Source organism: Dermacentor albipictus, chromosome 1 (genome assembly GCF_038994185.2).
Source record: "Dermacentor albipictus isolate Rhodes 1998 colony chromosome 1, USDA_Dalb.pri_finalv2, whole genome shotgun sequence".
NCBI lineage: Eukaryota > Metazoa > Arthropoda > Arachnida > Ixodida > Ixodidae > Dermacentor > Dermacentor albipictus.
The window spans coordinates 428,444,689-428,464,126 of NC_091821.1; the positions used below are offsets into that span (position 1 = coordinate 428,444,689).

The 19,438-nt window shown below is 42.7% G+C and overlaps 1 protein-coding gene across 1 annotated transcript; it reads right to left on the reverse strand.

The window, feature by feature from the left end:
* Nucleotides 1-802: 802 nt before the first annotated feature.
* Nucleotides 803-19,272, reverse strand: LOC135897494 (tubulin gamma-1 chain-like). Its single transcript, XM_065426134.1, has 11 exons — nucleotides 19,081-19,272; nucleotides 18,795-18,845; nucleotides 18,671-18,732; nucleotides 18,379-18,546; nucleotides 17,187-17,335; nucleotides 15,926-16,139; nucleotides 15,241-15,390; nucleotides 13,890-14,042; nucleotides 11,392-11,553; nucleotides 7,815-8,006; nucleotides 803-3,423 (listed from the first exon to the last, which is right to left on the reverse strand). Exons 1-11 carry the CDS (start codon nucleotides 19,127-19,129, stop codon nucleotides 3,403-3,405), a joined length of 1,371 nt encoding a protein of 456 aa, XP_065282206.1. The 5' UTR covers nucleotides 19,130-19,272; the 3' UTR covers nucleotides 803-3,402.
* Nucleotides 19,273-19,438: the final 166 nt, after the last annotated feature.

A 19,438-nucleotide genomic window follows, 5' to 3' on the forward strand; every position in this document is an offset into this window, starting at 1 on the left:
AGTTCACAGCTGTACAGGTGACTAATGCAACTCTACCTTGAAGGCACTGAACAGGAACAACTTTTCATGCACAGGCAGGCCATAACAAAACGTGAATGTAGGAAGCACTTGAAACGTGACACTTTTAATACATATTTACTTGAAATCTTTGTTCAGCTTCTTGCCTCACGTGGTCTCTCAACATGTGAACATACATAGACCCAAAACAGAGTGTATGAACAAATCGTGACAGAACCGCTATAGCAAATGCAGAAGGCAAGAAATAAGATCTACAATAGTTTGCTTCCTTCTTTTTCTGCTTCATTCTGGCTTCGCTTGTAAATGACACACAATGGCTTTAAGATATGTTTGCCATATAGACAAAACCTCTATGCTGTTGCAGAACTTTTCATCAAGTCAACCTCACATTAGGACGTGAGCAAAGCTACAGCAATGAGAGCCATTTCTGGCTCATGCTCCTAGTTACGTACATAGCATAACTTACAGAAGAAGCAGAGGCTGGATCTAGTGTGACAAAGTCAACATACAGCTTCACAATGCCTGCTATCTAAAAATGCACTACACAAAATGTTGTACAGTATGAATTAGATGATAAAAATTATGCATTGTGCGTGGCTGAAACCAGCGGACTGCTGTTAGCAGTCTTCCAACAGAAAAATTACTGCCATTACTGGCTAATAATCTAAGAAACATGCATTGACAAACCTTTAAGTCACTGGTAACAAGCGGTAACCTTCAAATTCAGAACGGTACAGTGTACCCAAAGATCCAAACGTGCACAGGAGCATACCCAATACAAAAGCACTCTTTGAAAACATCTTTATTAATGAAACACTTTCTTCAGAATTGTGAAGAGCATGTGTGAAAACCAAGCAGTACACATTCCTAATCTAAGCATCTAGAATAGTTTTTAAGAGATGCATTTCCATGCTGTGTGAGTGTTTGCACAAGCTATCATTGAAGTTACCAGCACAAACAAGTGTCTATAATCACGAGCATGAGTTGAGGCACGTAGAAGAACATTGTTCAATAGAACAGAAGTGCAAGGGAAATTTCGCTACTTATAGTCCCATTCCTATTCAAAACTTTGTTGTTTCCATTGATTGAAAATTTTATCACCCAATCACACATGATGAAGTGAATGACAGAAAAATTACCCCATCCCACTACTCAGGACACTGTCTTACAATGAAGTATGTTTTCAAATATGCAAGACACCGTAGATATTTCCAGCATTTAAAAACACCTAAGAAAGGACAAGATGTCACTGGCAGCTGCGATTGCTTGTGACCTTTATGTGGCTGTTCCGCAACGCTTAAAGTCCACACACCTTAGAGGGTTACCGAAACCTTACCTAGGGGGAAATGTGGTGCTACTGCCTACGTGGTTTCTCTCGGCGGGACTTCAACCAGCATAGAAATGATGGTAAACGCAAGTATCAGCTTGGCTGATGGCTCAGAGTGCTATGCAACTGGAGTTTAGTACACATCCTTTCTGGCAATAAAAAAGAAATGCAGCAATACACTATACTGAAAAAAAATATACGGGTTGCACATGGTGGAGTGATGGTGCAAGTTTTTTCCTCATTAACTTGCCGTAAAAATTAGTGTGCTTGCTCAACAATGTTCTCTACTGGTGAAAATGTCACCACACCTGAATTCTTGCCATGTGCCTCAAGAACATGCAGAATACTGTGCAATGCGGCAAAAATGCACAAAGCCCACAAAACTGGAGAATTGAATCCTCATTGCAGATGCGAGACAACAAATGCCATATTAAAGAATGACTGTAAGGTCAGCCAGTTTTTCTCCCGCAAGTTTGCATGAATTGACTCCTCACACAGCCAAAAATAGGTTGCACACAGTGATTAACGCACACCAACAAAAAAGCACAAGTTTAAGGCCAGGACTAAGTTAAGCAAAAGCCTGTGTGTGCAGCTTCAGCAACATTCCGTTGAGGGAGGCCTACAGAGTAACCACTCCTTCAAGAATATCTAGCACACGATGCTCACAGTAAGCAAGGTCGAGTAAAGAAGCGCAAAAGGGCCCGGCAATGTCGGCAACTTTAGTATTTGAAAGCAAACAAATTTTTTGTTAATTTCATTTCCAGCTCAACAAGCCATAACCAAGAAATGCAACACTCTAAACCACTAAAGTGAACTTATTACATATCACTAGTAATGGCTGCTTCAAATATATACATCTGAAGTGTAAAACAAAATTTGATGTCAGCACTTCACAGCCGGACAGAACTAGTAATCTCAACTCCACCTAAACACACCTAATAAACAACAATCTAAACACTAAAACACCTTCATTCGAAAGCACTTCATTCATAAATGCAAACTTGAAGTTTGTGCGCTTTAACATTACACACATTAAGTATGAAACAAAGTGCACGTCACAAGATGTCTCCTGAAAAGTTGGGGTGTGTGAATGGCAGTTTTTGAGAACGAATTGAATACGAATCGAATAGTGCCAGAAGCAAATTGAATTGACTAGTCCGAGAAGTGAATTGAACATAAAATGTTTCTAATAGTTTTCGAGTGCTGTACAGACTTCTCACCATTACTATCAAACAATTTCCACATCCTGGTTTTCATATTTGAATATTTCTGTAATTACAGTGAAGATTATAAAGCATGCCTTATTAAACGTGCAAACGGAGAATTAGGAACAACTCAGCAGTTTGTTCACTATAGTTATGTCTACGGTGAATGGAATGAAAGTTAGTTATTGCATTTTTACTTCTAGTTCTTGTTTGACGTGTGAAATCGACAGGAAGTATTTGAGAACCATCAGAAAAATATTTGGATTTGCAAATAAGGATTATTCAATCTGAGGACCAAATTATATAGGACAATACCATTCGATCTGCGATTTCGAAAGTTTCGAATATTTGCACACCCCTACTGAAAAGGCATCACTGCTGTGGAGCTTTGGCACATAATATAAAACCTGCTTCCTTCATTTTTTTTTGTTTTGTCTTGGATTCTCTGACATCCAAATGCAGCTCAACATGCAAGCACAACTAACTCCAATATGAGGTCAACAGTGACGAGAAATCTCACACACACACACAAAAATAACTTACACTAGCTTCGCAACACAATTCAATAACATTGTGTAATGCCATTTGCAGATCACTATGTGTTATAAGCATTTGCGATGCATTGGTACCAAGCAAATGCTCGAAAAGCACATGACTGGGCATGTTCAATATCTTATCTATGTACAAAGGACACATAATTATAAAGGAATTGAGCAGCACACACTGAAACGCAGTTCCTTCTGCAACGGGGCAACATTGTGGCGCAGTTCTTTCTTTCCCACATCTTCAGAGTTTGCATTCAGAATTGCAGCCAGACATGGAATATCAAACGATAAGTAGTACAAGCCCACTTCACTTTGGTGCCACGGTTGACTGGAAAAAGAGAAGAAGATGGAGCACAAAGATATTGCAACGACTCTTACCAGTTCTGTTTCAGAAAGCGTAATCGTGACTAACACACACATCAGATCTAACACAATATGCATTTAAGTTAGAAAGATATACACAAGAAAGGTGGATGGACGAACCTTCTGTGAATCTCCCATGCTAACGGTTCGGCTATCAGGTAGTGCTATAGCGCTAAAAATATGAAAGTTGAGAACAAGGAGCACACAGGACGTGACGTTAGTTCTGTGTGCTTCTTGTTCCTATCTTATGTATTTTTTTTTTACAGTTATTTAAGGGGGGCCGTGGCAGTTGAAGTGGCCAAATTGTCAAAATTTCAATTTCCCTATGTATTTTTTTTTCACGATCCATGGACCTTTAGTTACGTCGTGGTGAAATAATACAACAAAATATGTGGTAGAAATCAAGAAAACAGCACTTCCCTAGAGTGCTGTCGTCAGAAATTGCAAAAAAAATCGGGCTTTGGAAGCCGCCATTGCACCGCGGATAGCTCGGCTATCCATTGACGCAGTGCCACTATCTTGGTATCATCGTAAAGAGGAGAGATCGGAGCTCAACATAGCCACAGCGACGTGTTTCTCCACTGAGAAATAAACCAGCAAACGCGAGCGAAAAACAAAGGCAAAAGCGGCATTTCAATTGGGAGCAGTAGTCACATGGTGCTCAAAGCGTGCCCCTATTGGTTGTTGTAGATTTGAATTGCTGACAAACCTCTCTCGCGCACATTTGCACAGCAGCGAGCTGCGTGTTCCGATCAATATGACTGATGATCGTGTCAGCTCAAAGTACGCGTTCTGTGATGAGCCCCAAAGGAAGCAAGTTCCGAATGGCCCACGCGTACGGAAGACCACGAAAGACGTGGAACAGAGGGAGAATCTACTTGTAGAAGCGGGTGCCACCGACCTTGTCAACGAGGCACTACTGACGCACATAGGTGACAGAAAAAGCGTGACGGTGTATGGTGCTGACGGCGCACCCGCATGTGGTCGTGACGGCAACGTGACATCGGCGAGAGCGGAAGTTTTGTCAAATATTCAGCTGTAGATTTCAGCTCCAACTCTCACTAATTAAGAGGTTTGCAACGAGAGAAGACAAGAGCGGACATTCCGACTGCACTGTCATCAACCTCTGCCCGATGCATGGATGCACAACGCATCAAAAAGGCAACTAAGGTGCACAAAACTGCTGCAAAGAAGCGAAAAAATACATCAAAATGTAAAAAAGATGTGTCCTCACCAGCAAAATACTACATCCCAGGCAGGTTTTAGGTGTCAAAGTAAAGATTTAAATGTTGAAAACAAATGAAACTATGAGCTCCGTTTTCTCAGCTTTCATTTTTTGTGCAGTTGCTTTCAGTCATCCCACTGCCATTTCACAATGAATCAACACAAAATCCTTTGGTCTTTTGCACTTAGATCCTAAAACATTGATGAGTGCAATAAAGCTGTCCATTATTATCTGTACTTCACAAAAAATTTATAATGGTTTTTTTGCAAAAGTCGTTAGTAAGACAATATGCATAGGAAAGTTAAAAAAATATTTATGCTCATTTCGGCATTTAAGACATAAACCAATAGATTTAATACACGGAATGGGCCTTTGTGAACATGCCGATGTGAAAATCTTGGTGAATTTATGTGTAATTAACTAATTTGGGGATGACCATTAGAGGCTGTCAGTGTCGTAATTCAACAACTATAATAGATAGCACAAAATTGATTTCAGTTATATCAGTATAACAAATCACAGCTGCATGCCAAATTTCATCAATCTATACCCAATTCCCATAAATATATAAAACGTTTTCATTGCCATGTCCCTCCTTAAATACGTCTCAATTCTGAAATACAAACTAGCTCAACTTTCTCCTCTAACAGGTACGATACCACAGCAACATTACATGTCTCTAGCATTTTAAGACCAAAGATTTCTTCGATTGAAAAGCAAGACTTAGAGTCAAAGTTAGAAAAATGAAAGGCACTCCGGACGCGAGTTGAACCGAACGCATAATGTTGGCACTGGCTGTTACTCAGGCTATTTTTTATTATCCCCTTAACTAAAAGGATCAGTTATGTTTAATTAATGAACTTTTTAAGTATTGGCTGCAGACCCCAAGTGTGATACGCAAAGTTGTAGAGCACCTTGAGAAACCTCTCAATAAATTGTTTCCAACATGATATATCTCACGTGGTCCTTTTTTCCGCGTTCCAAAGAAAGCCCACGAAATATGAAAAAATACCACGTGACCGGGTGCTTGCGCACTGCTATTGTGGTGCTCTCAAGCATGCGATGGATGAACAAGGTCGGCAAAGCTTGGTTCAGCAGCATACATTTGCATCGTCATGAGATAAGAGCCGCATGCCCAGATACCTACTAACGCCCTGTTGTGAGCCAGTCTCGCTGTAGCCGGCCTTATTCATCCATCGCATACTTGAGAGCAGCACAATAACAGTGTTACAGTTGGACCCACTCATAAGAATATTCAAGTGCCAAGAAATTTCCATTCTTATAAATCGGGTTGCACAAAAAAAAAAGTCCAAATAGGGGATGGCATGGCTGTTCCAAAACTATAATGGTGGGGAGGTCCTTGTTCTCCTCCTCACCACCTTTCTCCGTCCGGCTTCTGATTGCGTTGACTCGTTTAACTGTTTAACTCTATTTCCTGCGTGCTCTGATCACGTGTTGTTAACAAGTCGCAGCCATCGGCGTTCAAGAATGGCACTGCTATAACAGCTGCAAAGCGGGGTCACGGGTGGCAAGCGACATACGAGCTCCGCTGAGGCATCGCATTGGTGGCCCCAAAAGGCGCTTTTTAAAAAATGTGGCAAGGTTTCTGTAGCGGAACCTCAGACTGAGAAATCTAGAAAAAATGCTGGGACGTGATTGCTTGAAGCATCTTGCCTTGCACTGCTCACTGGCTTGCACGAGAAAATTGTATGCCCGTCAGCCTTGCTTGCTTTACGCAAAGCTTGCCAACATCTTTCTCCAAGGCATACAGGTGCTCCACTTAGGGAAGCGGAAGGTTCCTCACAAAAACAAGTCATGAGAGACTGAATGATCCACAGGACTTCCCGTGGGGACAATGCTAAGGCAGCCTGACCTACCACGTCAGCGCTGCCGTCGTGGCCGTCACTGTCGCTATCCGATGTAAGCACGTTCGCGACGGTCGCCTTATCGGTTATCCAAATCTATAGCAGTGAGCTCTCTTTTCACCGGCAATGTCGTGCATTGCCGATGATCGGCGGATGGATCAGCCATCGTCCGTTTCGGCGGCGAGTCAAACGAGAATGAGAAACAACGTGGCCACGAAGGACTTCGACACAACGAACAAAGACAAGCACGAGCGACTTAATCCGCTAGCAGAATTGCGCAGAATGAGGGTCATAGAATAAACAACCAACTGTGAGGGCACAGCGAGCAATCTGGGAGCAGCGCCGGCAGCATTGTCAGCACAGTTGGTGCGGCCCATTCGTGTTTCCGAGGGTGGCACGGCGCAGAGCTATGGGTGCAGCCCATTCGTGTTCAAAGGGGTGGAAGGGCGACAGGAGAGTCGCACGCGAGGCATCTCTCTTGGAGAAAAGCACGCGGCGGCAGTTGAGGTGGCGGGCAATCGTGCAGCGGCTCGCATTCCACTTTCTTTTCCTTTTCAAGCATTTCGCATTCTATTACCTTTCGGCATGGACACTCAGCAGCCTGATCTCAACGTTATAACCAATAATGCGGCATGCGGACACTGTAGTAAGCGGGTTATTTCCCCATGGAAAACATACAATAGTTCATGGTGTAGCAGCTTTTCATGTTATTACCGATATATTGTTAAAACCGGTATCGTTACAAGTAGGTTGGACTGTATAACTGATGATATTGCATGGAAGGATTGTAGTAAGTGGTTTATTTTGCTATAGAACACACACAAAAGTTTATGCTGCATTGGCTGCTCATTGTTATATCCGATTTAGTGTTAAAACCAGTATTGTTACAAGTGAGTTTGGCTGTATCATGCATGATAGCGGCATTGCGGCAGTGCCAGTATGATGTAGCTAAGCTCTTCCGTGGAAGAGCAACAGTCGAACCTCAATATGACAAATATGGATATAACTAGGTAACTCTAATGTATCTCGCTAATATCAGCACGTAACCAATATATGCTTGGACTCAGTATCTGTTACAACAAAGGTATTTTCATGTTGGACGTGATTTCAGTGCAACAAGGTTCGAATACATTTCAGTGACCACATGCACTTTCAATAGTATGCTTCTTCCGCAGCTAACGTTTCAGCAAATATGAAAATCGCAATAAGAACGAAATGCACTCTCAGCTCTATGCATCGTGTTATACTTTAGGTTGTTTGTCATACCTGACGCGAGACCCACGAGAGGTAGTCTGCTTTTGTGGCTGCCAAATACTCATCAACCAAGCCCTGGACGACGTCGCGTGAGCCGTCCAGCTCTTCCAGGCTGTCCTGGAACATGGGCTCCTTGCGGAACTGCTCCAGGAAGGCCTCTCGCTTGCGCAGCTTGTCGAACTGCTGCAATGTGCGCTGGAACAGCTGGGCAAAACAGAGGTTCACGAAGATAGAGGCTTAATTTCATGGCACGATGACGGCAGGGCAGAACACCCCCCCCCCCCCCCTTAAAAGGAAATGAAAGGAAGTCAAGCAATACAGCAGTAAAAAAATCAAGGAAAGCAACTTCTCTCACAAGACAACAGGAAAATTTCATCAGAAAGAAGTTACGCTGCTGGGATGGACTTGAAAGAGGTGAAGGAATGTGCTAAAATGATGCATGTTTAGGGGTTGAGGGAGCTCTCCATGAAAATAAATCCAACGTTTGCCTACATTTCACCTTAAAACATCTAACAGTGGAGAAGAAGCGCTGCAAGAAGGAAGGCAAAATAAACTTCAGTAAAGAATGATGTTGAGCTTCACCTTACTTCGTTTCATAGAGGCAACGCTACAAAGATCAGAGAGACTTCTCTAGCTGCTTGCATTCGTTAAAAAAGTGTAGTGTGTCACATATGAAAGATATAGGTATGCGTCATGTCATTTTGTGTTACATTAGGTCTCATGTTTTTATTAGGACATTAGGTCTCAAGCATTCTGTACCTATTTACCACTAAATGACTGGAGTGACGTTTCAGTGACGGGCAGTCAGGGTGCGCTGCTTACGATCCTTATGAAAACTTTGTATGTTAGACACTGAAAGTACAAATAACACACGATGTGATATAACCTTCCGTCCACAAGTTGTAGTCGTAATGCATGAAGTAGTTATTTAGCAGAAGGTGCCGCAGGTCAAAAACGAATGCGCTGCGAAACTCGCAGAGTGAAACTTCTATGATTGCACTACTTGCATAACTTCCATAGCATTGCCTGCTTAGTAGGAAATGGAGTAGTGCTATATATCTTGTACATAGCTGAAATAGTGCGCGGTGCAAAAGGTAAACACAATGAACGAATGATCAGATAGAGCACCCTATATAGAAACATGTTTGTCCATTTGTTCTTTCTTCCTCCTTACCTTTCGTGCCACACATACAGACGTTGACAGCTAAGTTAACTGAATAAGCAAGACTTGTCATCTTGATTTCATTTCAGACATTTGAGGAGGTGAAGGCATTCCTGATCATGTGGGAGGACAAATGACATGAAAGGAGACCTAGGCCATGATTTTGTAGCATTTCCTTTTTAGATGCCACAGCTGAATCTCACAATAATGAAATCAGTGGGGAATGCAAAAAATTCGCTTTTGCAAGAATTTTGATGTTGCAAAATGGGACAGCACAGATAGGTAATGCGTCTCAAAACAAAACTTTACTGTCGAAATTCCGTTTAGCCTACTTTGGCAAGCTTGTTTGAGGATATAGCACCACATTAACTGCTGCCTGTTTTTTGAAATTTTGTTTTCCGGGTGATGGGGCCAGTCAAGCTGTGAAACGCAGCTTTTTTCCCACCACACCTAACCATGTCTATGTGGACTCTTATGTACCTGCCATGTGGTTGAATAAACTCAAACTCAACTCAAGCTCACAGCCGACGGTACGAAGTGTGCCGCGTGCGTTGACCAGCTGTGGCAGCACTGCCGTGGTGCAGTGTTCTCGGTCCCCTGCTTTCGTAGATGCGATCACTTTTGCAAGATTTCGCGTAACTTGGCACCGGATGCAGAACAACCGTGCTCCACGCATGCAGCAGCATTACTCCAGCGCACGCTGTCGCCCCCAGGTGCCGACGCGTCCAGTGCCAAGCTGAAAGTGATTGTATCTCGTATACCCGAAGGCAATCGATTGAGATTACTGCCGCTTCGTGCAAATCTATTCGAGCATCGAATCCGCATACGATGCCTGTTGGGTGGCATCAAAACCAGCATTCTCGAAGCAAGGGATGCATATTCCCGAACGATCGCTCAATCACGGCTGGATGCATGGCACTCCATGCTGCGACCGCCATTTCAAGCACCATAAACAATTCCACGTTGGTGGGACATGGATTTCCTTGTTTTTCTCACCGAGGCGCACATTACGCACTGCACGAAGTGTGCAAAAACCATCGTCACATGTTAGTAGCATCAGGCGTGCCGCTTCAAACATGCAATCAACAAACAAGATGGCAGCCATGACGTGTTTCCAGCGCACTGATTGCTACCGGCACTTGACTGTTCGATGCTACAGTTGAAGCTCACAGTAACAAAATCCCCAGAGAATGCGAAAAAATTCGCTTTTGCAAGAACAAGTGTAATGTGGTGGCATTTTACACAATTTTTGTGTGAAGCAATCACATTTGAGCACATTTGAGCCTGCTAGCCTTGCCGAAGTAGGTGATATGCGGGGTTACATTCCGGCAAATTTAATTCATGTGAGATTGTATTACATTGAAATTTCATTGTCGAGAGGTACAAAGTGCACTGAATCCTATGAGCATTTGTCAAGGATACAAAAATATTTTGTTGTCGCAGAATTTCGTTATCATGGGTTTCGACTGTATTCCTTTTCACACTTTATCAGTGGTTTAAGTCGAAGCTAAACCCTCCCCAACCATCCAGTAACAAGAATACGAGTAAAACAGGATGCCAGGGAAAAAATTAACAGTAAGCATTTTCCCTTATCGCCCTCAATTGTGCTGCATGCATGCATGTGTGTGCACACCTTCCACCTGCCCATGCCATTTTTTAACATTATTAGCGCAATCATGAATGTCTCCGCTGCTTATCTTAGTTTTGACAACAATTTTGCAAAGCCTCTCACAGCAGTGGACTTTGCTGCAACAAAACATTTTCTTGCATAGCCGCAAACCTACGAATAGAAGCCGCAACAACCAAGCTCACGATGAAAGTGCAAATAAAATCAGCTGCATCATCTACTTTTATAAAGTAAGCTTGTTTCCTTTCAAATTACAATGTAATTTCGTACTTTACAGTGACTTCACTAAAACAATTACCTAACACAAATCAAATCACTGGTGGTTTGGCTGCAGCTTACTGTCTACAGTCGGCAACAATCTGAGAATGCAGGCGCAAATACGCAGTTGTCCAAGTCGAAAGGTATTTGTATAGATGCATAAGCTCGGTTATGTGGCATAATGGCAAATTCCAACTTCTCTCAATATCGGCATCCTTTGTGAACTATGTTTTGGTGTCACAGGGCAGATACAGTGTCATGTTGTGGCTGAATGTTGTGCTAAATTCTTACACTTTCACTGAGAATTTATAGCTTAATGTGTCTGTACAACAAATGCATCCAAACTAAAGAGACAGAATGAAGTGAAAAGGAGGACGGTTGGCTAGGCTTTGCCAAGCTGACTACATTACACGAAATGGTGCAGTGAAAGAAGATGCAAGTGTTGAGAGAATGCATGGGGGCAATCACAAAAGACGTGTGACATGCATAATCGAGCACTCAAGTCCGAAGCTTTCAAGTATTGCACAACATGAGTTAAGTACCGAGGTGATTCCTGTGTGGTTGGCAAGCATGAGCCCGCTGACTCTGTGCTGCGTCTGGACGTATGGCGACTTCCGAGACAGTGCCACCTGGATGCTGGCGGGACCCCAGGGGATGAACTGCACCAGCTTGCGCTCACGGATCCTCTGCAAACTCTTGTGAACCTGCACGGAGATCCTTCCGTGCTCAGTAGAGGCCAGCATAGTGTGCATACGAATAGTTGTGTTAGACAGGCAATGTTGAAGCCCCATCCGGACTGAGCTAGATCCAGATTTAGTGCCTCTACCCTCTTTGTCTATATGATTTTGGTCAATTGTGACCCGTGCATTGGAACCGAGCTTCTTGATCATGATCACAGGCTGATGTCTGCGCCAACGTTATAACTGCGTATTAGGTGAATTCGTGAAGTGCTTTGGACACTGTTTGCACCATCTAGTGTGCTAGAGCTCACCCAACATGACCTGAACGATTGGGATGAGTAGCAGCGATCACTGTCTATTCCTACAGAAAAATTTCATCCCAATCGGGCTTAATTGCAATCGAATGTGCCCTTGTGTGATACCGGTATAAAACATGCTTTAGAAATCGTGGCAAAACAAGGGAATCAAGGAACACAGATACTTTTTCCCAGTCGGCAGACAAACCAGGAAAAGCCTCAATGCTTAGCAAACATTCTGCCAAGGGAACTTGCCATCGTCAGGGCAGCAGGTGTTGCCCAAGTGTATGAAGACAAGACTCTTTGTCAAGACACTGGCTCTGGACTAAGGCTTCTCCATTACACCTACTGGTAATCAACCTCAACAAAGTTTTGCAGCCCCATGAGGAGAGGTAATCAGAATGGGACACATGTGTGCTCTCTTCCTGTGTCCCTGTTCAGGACATTGACGCTTTTCGAATGTGCAGCATCGACATGCTTGAGACAAACGTCAACGGTGATAGCTAATCGAATCAGCATGTGGGCTGGTGCTATCCAAGGAGCTCTCATCCTGATCAAATATATTGTATACAAAGGCCCATTTCTTATTCCCAACTTTTCTTTCCCCAAGGTTGCATCTGCCAAACACACAGCAGCGGAGGTAGCTGTTCAAAGAATTGGCAGGTACACATGCTAGCACTCTGCACTGAACATGATGATGTCACCAGAACTGCCTGCTGCTTTGCACCATGCTTCCAAACAAACCATGACTAGGTGCACAAAATATGGAAGGTCTTGGCACCTGAATACAGTTTACTCTTGTTACAATGGATTCTGATAATTCGCCCAAAAATGTACATTAGAAGTCCATAATATCTGAAACGCCTCACTTCCGAAAGTTTGGCAGCGATGTGTAACATCGTTGTAACAGTTATTGCAAAGAGTGAGTGACGAACGTCCTAAGTAAAAAAAAAAAAAAGTCGCAGTTTCACTTGACGGGCGAAGCATTGATTGCGATAGTAAATTAGCAGACAGCTACGTGAAGTAAGGATAGCAGTTTTATCGGCTGTATAAAGATGTAAACAATCATTTATTAGCCAAATTAACAAGCACGGTGTCATGTGCACACAGGTAAACATAAACACATCTCGCTCGATGACCACGCAAAGTTGCAATGATGGCTTGTATGTGGATTTGTCCTTTCTTTGTTTTTGGATATTCCTGTGGCTTTATTCACTACTCCATATATGCCTTTAGTGGCCTAAATTTTGAACCAATCATATTTTCTGAACACATAACGCAACAGGACTCTGCACCTGCACAGTCAATGTGAATTGTCCTTAAACGTAGATCTCCTTAAACGTAGTGGCTTCTCTTCGATTACAGAACAAAATCGTGTCTCCCGATTAAAATTCTTTTTTCAACTAATGAATGGCCGCTACCATATTGATACCTCACACATCTTAACACCTTTAACTGGTTATACTACTCGTCATAAACACTCCCTAGCAGTAACCCCGTTAACATCGCACAACAACTGCTTCAAATACTCTTATTTTACAAGAGCAATAGTTGATTGGAATAAACTTCCTAATAAAGTCGTTACAGAAAATTCTTTATCCCGTTTTCAGACGCACCTGCACTCATGAATCAACCGCACATACTTTATTTGCTCCTTTTTCCATGCATTTTGTCCTTTTGCCATTTTCGAATTCAAGCGTCGGCATGATTGCTTAAACTGTATGTTTTTGTGGATGTACTTGTATGTTCCCACCCTGCTAAGATCTTGTAAAAGATCGCAGTATCTATAAATAAAATAAAATAAATTAATTGTTGCTTTCAAGATTCATTGAAAATGATTAATTTACGAACTTACAAAACCACACAAATCCAGAAGCCCGAAGTCTGGGCAAATTCATACACACATAACATATCCATCATTCCCATGCTGTCCACGCTCCTGTGGATACTAGTGCCAGAGTTCCCTATAGTTGGATTTTGTAGGAAACACTATGGCTTCGCCAAACACTGTGCTCGTTTTTCGAATGCAACTGGCTACTCCTTTCTCTTGCGTGGCGAACTCACTTGTGTCGGATCCACCTCGCCCTGGATGATGTTGAGGATGCTGATGTAGCAATGACTGGCCGAGCGATCGTGCCCGATGGATACCATCATGTTCTTTGGCTGCAGCAGCCGCCTCATGACGTCAAGCACAGTCGTCTTACGCACGCTGGGTGCCTGCAGGCAAGTCACAAGCCACAGTTTGTTCAGCATGAACGACTAGGAAAAGCGCACTGACCAAATGTCAGAGAACTGCAATTGCCAAATGTAATGTTCCTAGGTTTGATTTATTAGATCAAATAAGCTACCGTACATGCTTGAGAAAAGGCCATGCTCGTGTAAGTCGCATGCCCAGCTTATCAGACATAAATTCTGAAAAAAGAAAAGGAACTTGTAAATTCATGTAAGATTTACATTGTTACGCTGTAGAAAGGTTTTGCAAAGGCTGTATTTGCATATTACTGAATTACTTTAAAATCGTGTGTAAGATATCAATTTTGTCCGCTTCAGATGTACTATTAGATGCAATTCACAGAATTGTGATATCATTTTTCCTTGCTGAGTTACAGAGTTGTAAACTTGAGAGTTTCGGTTTCTAAAAATTTTCTATGTTTGCAAATTTTTTATAAAAGATTGGCAACCTAAATCATAAATTTTAAACCGACAGTCACTAGATTTTAAGTTTTTCTTTTAAATGAAAGAAACCTTATCAAATTTGTTGCAGTGGTTGCCGAGAAAAACAAATTATCCTTTTACATGTATTTATATGGGAGCACCCGAGCTAACGCTTCCTCTTCATATTGTTCCATGCAGGTAGGAAAGGCTCGGTTCAAACAGCGAAACACTAGCACAGCTAGGTCTGCTTTCAACACCCATCTACTGAAAAGAGCTGAATAGTACCTAACACATGCAACTTTGGTCTCAATTCTGAGCCACTAAAAAGATCAGGTTGGTGCCAATTCCACATAAAAAAAAAGACTATAATGCTGACAAAATATTCCAACTTTCATCTTCCTGTTTGTTACTCACCACTGCTCGACTGCACTGGTTTTCAACAATCTGGGTTAATAATAATGGCAGCAAGGAGTAATGGCGGCATATTTTTTTCCTGTTTCGATATCAAATATGTTCATTTTTGGAAGCTTTTTGTGAAGCATCTACTTGTATAACAAAGATAATGTACTTTACATGCAGGCTGCTTTATCGAGTTATACTATCTGAAACTAGGATTCCTTACATAGTCAAACATTTTGCTGAAGTTGGCCTTTAAGCTGTACTGATAAATTACACCACTGGAAGTGTGAATACTATGCCAGTCGAGCTCAAACGAAGGGCTTGGTGACTGTCCACAGATGATAAGACCCAGCATACTTGCCTCATGGTCAGTTGTGAGAGGTGTGTAGCCTGTCATCAGGAAGTGAAGCTTTGGTGTTGGGATCAGGGGTGCCACCAGACCGATGAGGTTGTTATTCATGTAGCTGGGATACCGAAGGGTTGTTGTACTCACAGACATGATTGTTGACACCTGAACCACGGAGTGACAGAAGAAAAAAAAAGAGAGGGTTTCTCTTTTACAACAACAGCATGAGCACACATACAAAAATAACAACACTTTCAAGAAAGACAGCTTTTTCTTGGACCATGAAATTAGAAACATACAGAGGCGTTCGGTAAATTTTCAAGTGCTCATTTAATGCTGCCTAACCATGACAACTGCTTTGATCAATTTAGTACCTTACAAAGCGGTCCTGCATTCTTGCATTTCCAGTGTTACCTTCTCGACATTGTTCTGGGAAAGGTATTGTGGTCTATTTGCATTCATTTTACACAGTAGGCAACAAACGCAAAATTAGTTGAAGTTACCCAATGTTCAAATGAAAAGAGTTTATAAAACATGGGCTCCTTTAGGGAGGTTAAAACACAGTCACAGTAAAAGGAGAGTCAAATTAACTGGTGTCCATTTAAGAAGCCTGCTGTATTACCCGTTGAGTGACAAGCAAGGTGACATTATGGCAATGAAGAGGTCACGTCATTTGTTCCATGTCGAAAACAGTACTCACCAGTGTGTTGATGTGAGCAAAAGATGGGTTTTCAATATGCAGCCGATCAACTGCAATCTGGTTGAGAGCGGCATTGTCGAGGACAACTACCGAGTCCGCATTCTGTGTGAGCCTATTTAGGGTGAGCATCGAGTTGTATGGCTGGACCACCACGTCGCTCATTTCATCCTGATTCGGGAACACTGAGTATGTCTGGATCAACTTCTTCGGGAACCTGCAAGACAGTGAAGTGAATATGTAATCACATTTTATGAACATTTGCCAAGCAAAGATGTCGGCACACATTAAATTTCAAATTTCTCCAAGTGAACAAACCGCAGATCCTTGAAAGTGTTGTCTTGTGCGTTGAACAGAACTTGTATCGGAGGAAAGTGATACCGTCAGGGCAAGTCACGTGAAATTACAAATTACCTACATACTCGTATAAATGAAGTGATTGCTGATAGCTTTAGCATGTTGACTGTTTTCTTTCTTTATTTTACTGTCTTGCATAACAGCAATGACAGTAGCATGTTAGCGCCACTACCACCATCACCTGCAAACCCCCCCTTTGAAGTTTATTATTCCTGGTCCTAAACACACGCATTTTCAGAGGATACATATGCACTTTATTAAAGATGATTTACCTTTAGAAGCAGGAAACTTGGAGCAGCAGAGACTGACAAGAAATACAATATTTTTTAGAACACGGTGATATCTTCAAAGACTTTGCTGCTGCTGTTTTCACCTCCTTCAGGAATTGCGTGTATGAACTTGCTTGAAACAAGCGCACCTCTTGCATCCTTTCAGAATCAGAAGACTTCCAAAGGAAGGGTCAGAGACTGATGCCCTATTTACGACGAAACTTATGTTCTGTAAAACTTGATGCAGTATTTGTAAAATCATGACAGAAGCCCCCCTCCCCTGTAAACATTGTGGAAGATTCAGGAGAGAATTGACAGGTATGACTTTTGTGCTTTTTTTTACTTATTTGTACATTTCAATTAAACTTCATTGATTTCCCCTATGCTTTCTCTTTCTATTCGCTTCAAATGGTTAATTGCAACTAATGAAAAATAAAGCTCCTTGTATCCCCCTTATTTTTCTTGCTATGGAAAGAGGGGAAATGTGGCATACAGGTTTCCTCTCTCCACTAGCTTTCTTATTCACACAATGCGAAGGCCCATCACATCTTAGCAACAATACACTATGCATCTTTTCTTATTTAAAAAAAAATTTAATTTATCGGTCATGGATATTAGAAAGACGATCACAGGGTTACCTGTCGTTGAGGTGTTCGAGAATGTACGAGCCCATTCCAGATCCTGTTCCACCAGCAATTGAGTGGCACAGTACGAAGCCTTCCAGAGAGTCGCTGCCATCAGCCTCTCTTTCAATGATGTCAAAAACATCCTCATGGAGACGTTCGCCCTAGGTTAAGAAAAATGACGCCATTTTTTTAAGATAGAAAAGTTCAATAAAAATAGCAGCTGCTCCCACACTTCATTTAATTATGGCGAAAATTGCCTTTAAAGTGCATCCACTGGCCAAAAAAAAAAAAAAAAAACTTTGTAGAGAGGAAGCAAACAGAATGGGATTTGGTAGCACACAGCAGCACTTCTAAAAGGAGAGACAGTCGAGCGGTGTCCATGTAGTGTAAGAAGCCATGTCATTGCCTTGAACTTCCCTATCCAGCTACCACTAGTGTCAGATGCAAACTTCACTGTGAAGCTGGAGGTGTTGGCCTGCTGATCGCCTGACATGCTATTCTAGATGCTGGGTGATCACTGCACTAAAACACATCGATAAACACACTAACAGCATGTACACTTACAGACACATACGTGCACAATAATACTATTCACATAGTTTCGTTAAGGCCTTTAAACCTTAGAAAAGCCAGAGGGTGCTTTCGTAGAGTGCAACATGCAGGCAGTGCTTTTCCACAAACTGAGAATGTGCTGCAACGCCAAGCCAAGTGGCGCTGCAGGTGTAGTACAACCTTCAAAGATTATCACTCTTATATGTAGTGGCAGCAGTCGCGTAGTACACAATGCGGGTCCTTAGGTGCGTCACACACAGAGCACATTGGTGAGTCTGCCCGTTGAATACCGCCAACAAAGCAGCGCAATAAACTATTCGCAATGAGGCTTTCACGTCGTCTTAGCAGCAAGTAGCGGAGGTCGCGGTGACAAATGTTAACGCTCATCAACATGCTGCATCTGGCAGTCTGTCGAAGGTCTGACTGGTCCTGGGCCGCGATTTTGCAGCGATGCCCTTACGCTTGATTCTATGCCGCTCTTATCTACCGTTCACGGCCGGGTGACCCAATCGGTCTGACCACGGTCGAAGCTCGAAAAGGAATAGCATCGCAAAAGGCTGCATCGCTACGAAATTGCGGCCCAGATCTTTTTACGATCGAGCAGACGACTGTCAGAATCAAGACTAAGGTGCCCCACTGCGGTTGTACCCACCTGCGAATAGCCGACAGCCCAGTTGTTTCCGGCGCCTCCTCCAGACTGCGAGAGATAGACGTTCTCCTGGTTGTACAGCTTGGCATACGGTGAATTCATTATCGTGTTGATTACTCGTGGTTCAAGGTCTAGAAGCACCGCACGAGGAATGTAATGCTGATCGTCAGCCTGCAGGGATCATTTTTTTTTTTAGAGAAAGAAACAGGTAAGTCGTGTGTAAAAAAGACGCAGCGTGTGACAGCTCAAGCGATCGGAAACGATCGATGATGTTACGTGAGCAAGAAGTTCGTACCTGGTAAAAAAAGACGTCTTTTCTGTCTATGCCGTCAGTTGCGAAGTTTTCTAGCACTCCCTCTGAACGAGAGAAAACTTTGTTAGACTCTGGTAAGGTCACAAAAACAGGGGAAAATCAGTACCTGGGTTGATGCCGTGCTCGGCACACAGCTTCTTCCAAAATTCGAAGCCAACTGAAATAAAGAAGTATGTTTGAATTAAGTCAGTTATACTACGTTAATGAGGTAATATGCACACATATTTTCGAATGGTGGGGATATGGCAGAAACCTAAAGAAGAGATCTACATTAAGGCAGGAATTCACTTTATTCTGAGGGACTGTTTGGAGCAGACGCCATTCCCGCCACAAACGGTCAACAAGCTTAGCACTCCATGCAGCGGACGCCGAATTAAACGCTACCGTCTTACTTTGATTGCCACATTGGCCGAGCTGTAGCATAATCATCTCCCGTGGCATTGTGTTCCAGGCTGCGGTCGCCGAAGCACGGCGAAATCGACGAAAGAATTCAACACAACGCACGCACAACACACAGGTACCAGCAACGACTGTGCCGCTCTTTTTCTTGATGGGTTCGCTGCATGCTGCACTGACGTTACAGTGGCTGTACTGACGTCAAGGGGCGCTGATTGGCGCTGACATCAAGTTTTACTTTAGTGTTGCTCGTTTTACTATTCTTCAAGGCCTTCAAGGCATACTGTTTGGAGTAAGTATTTTTATGATAAAATTATAAAGCTACATTGGTGGCGTTATGAAGTATTTAGGCGA

What these genes read in the sequence shown, in the direction of transcription:
- LOC135897494 (XM_065426134.1), bottom strand. Translation starts at nt 19,129, where the DNA reads ATGCCACGGGAGATGATTATGCTACAGCTCGGCCAATGTGGCAATCAA. An exon ending in GGGCTGTCGGCTATTCGCAG is followed by an intron (nt 17,336 to 18,378) that starts GTGGGTACAACC and finishes TTCTTAACCTAG; the next exon opens with GGCGAACGTCTCCATGAGGA. An exon ending in ACCACACAGGAATCACCTCG is followed by an intron (nt 8,007 to 11,391) that starts GTACTTAACTCA and finishes TGTTTTGCCCAG; the next exon opens with CTGTTCCAGCGCACATTGCA.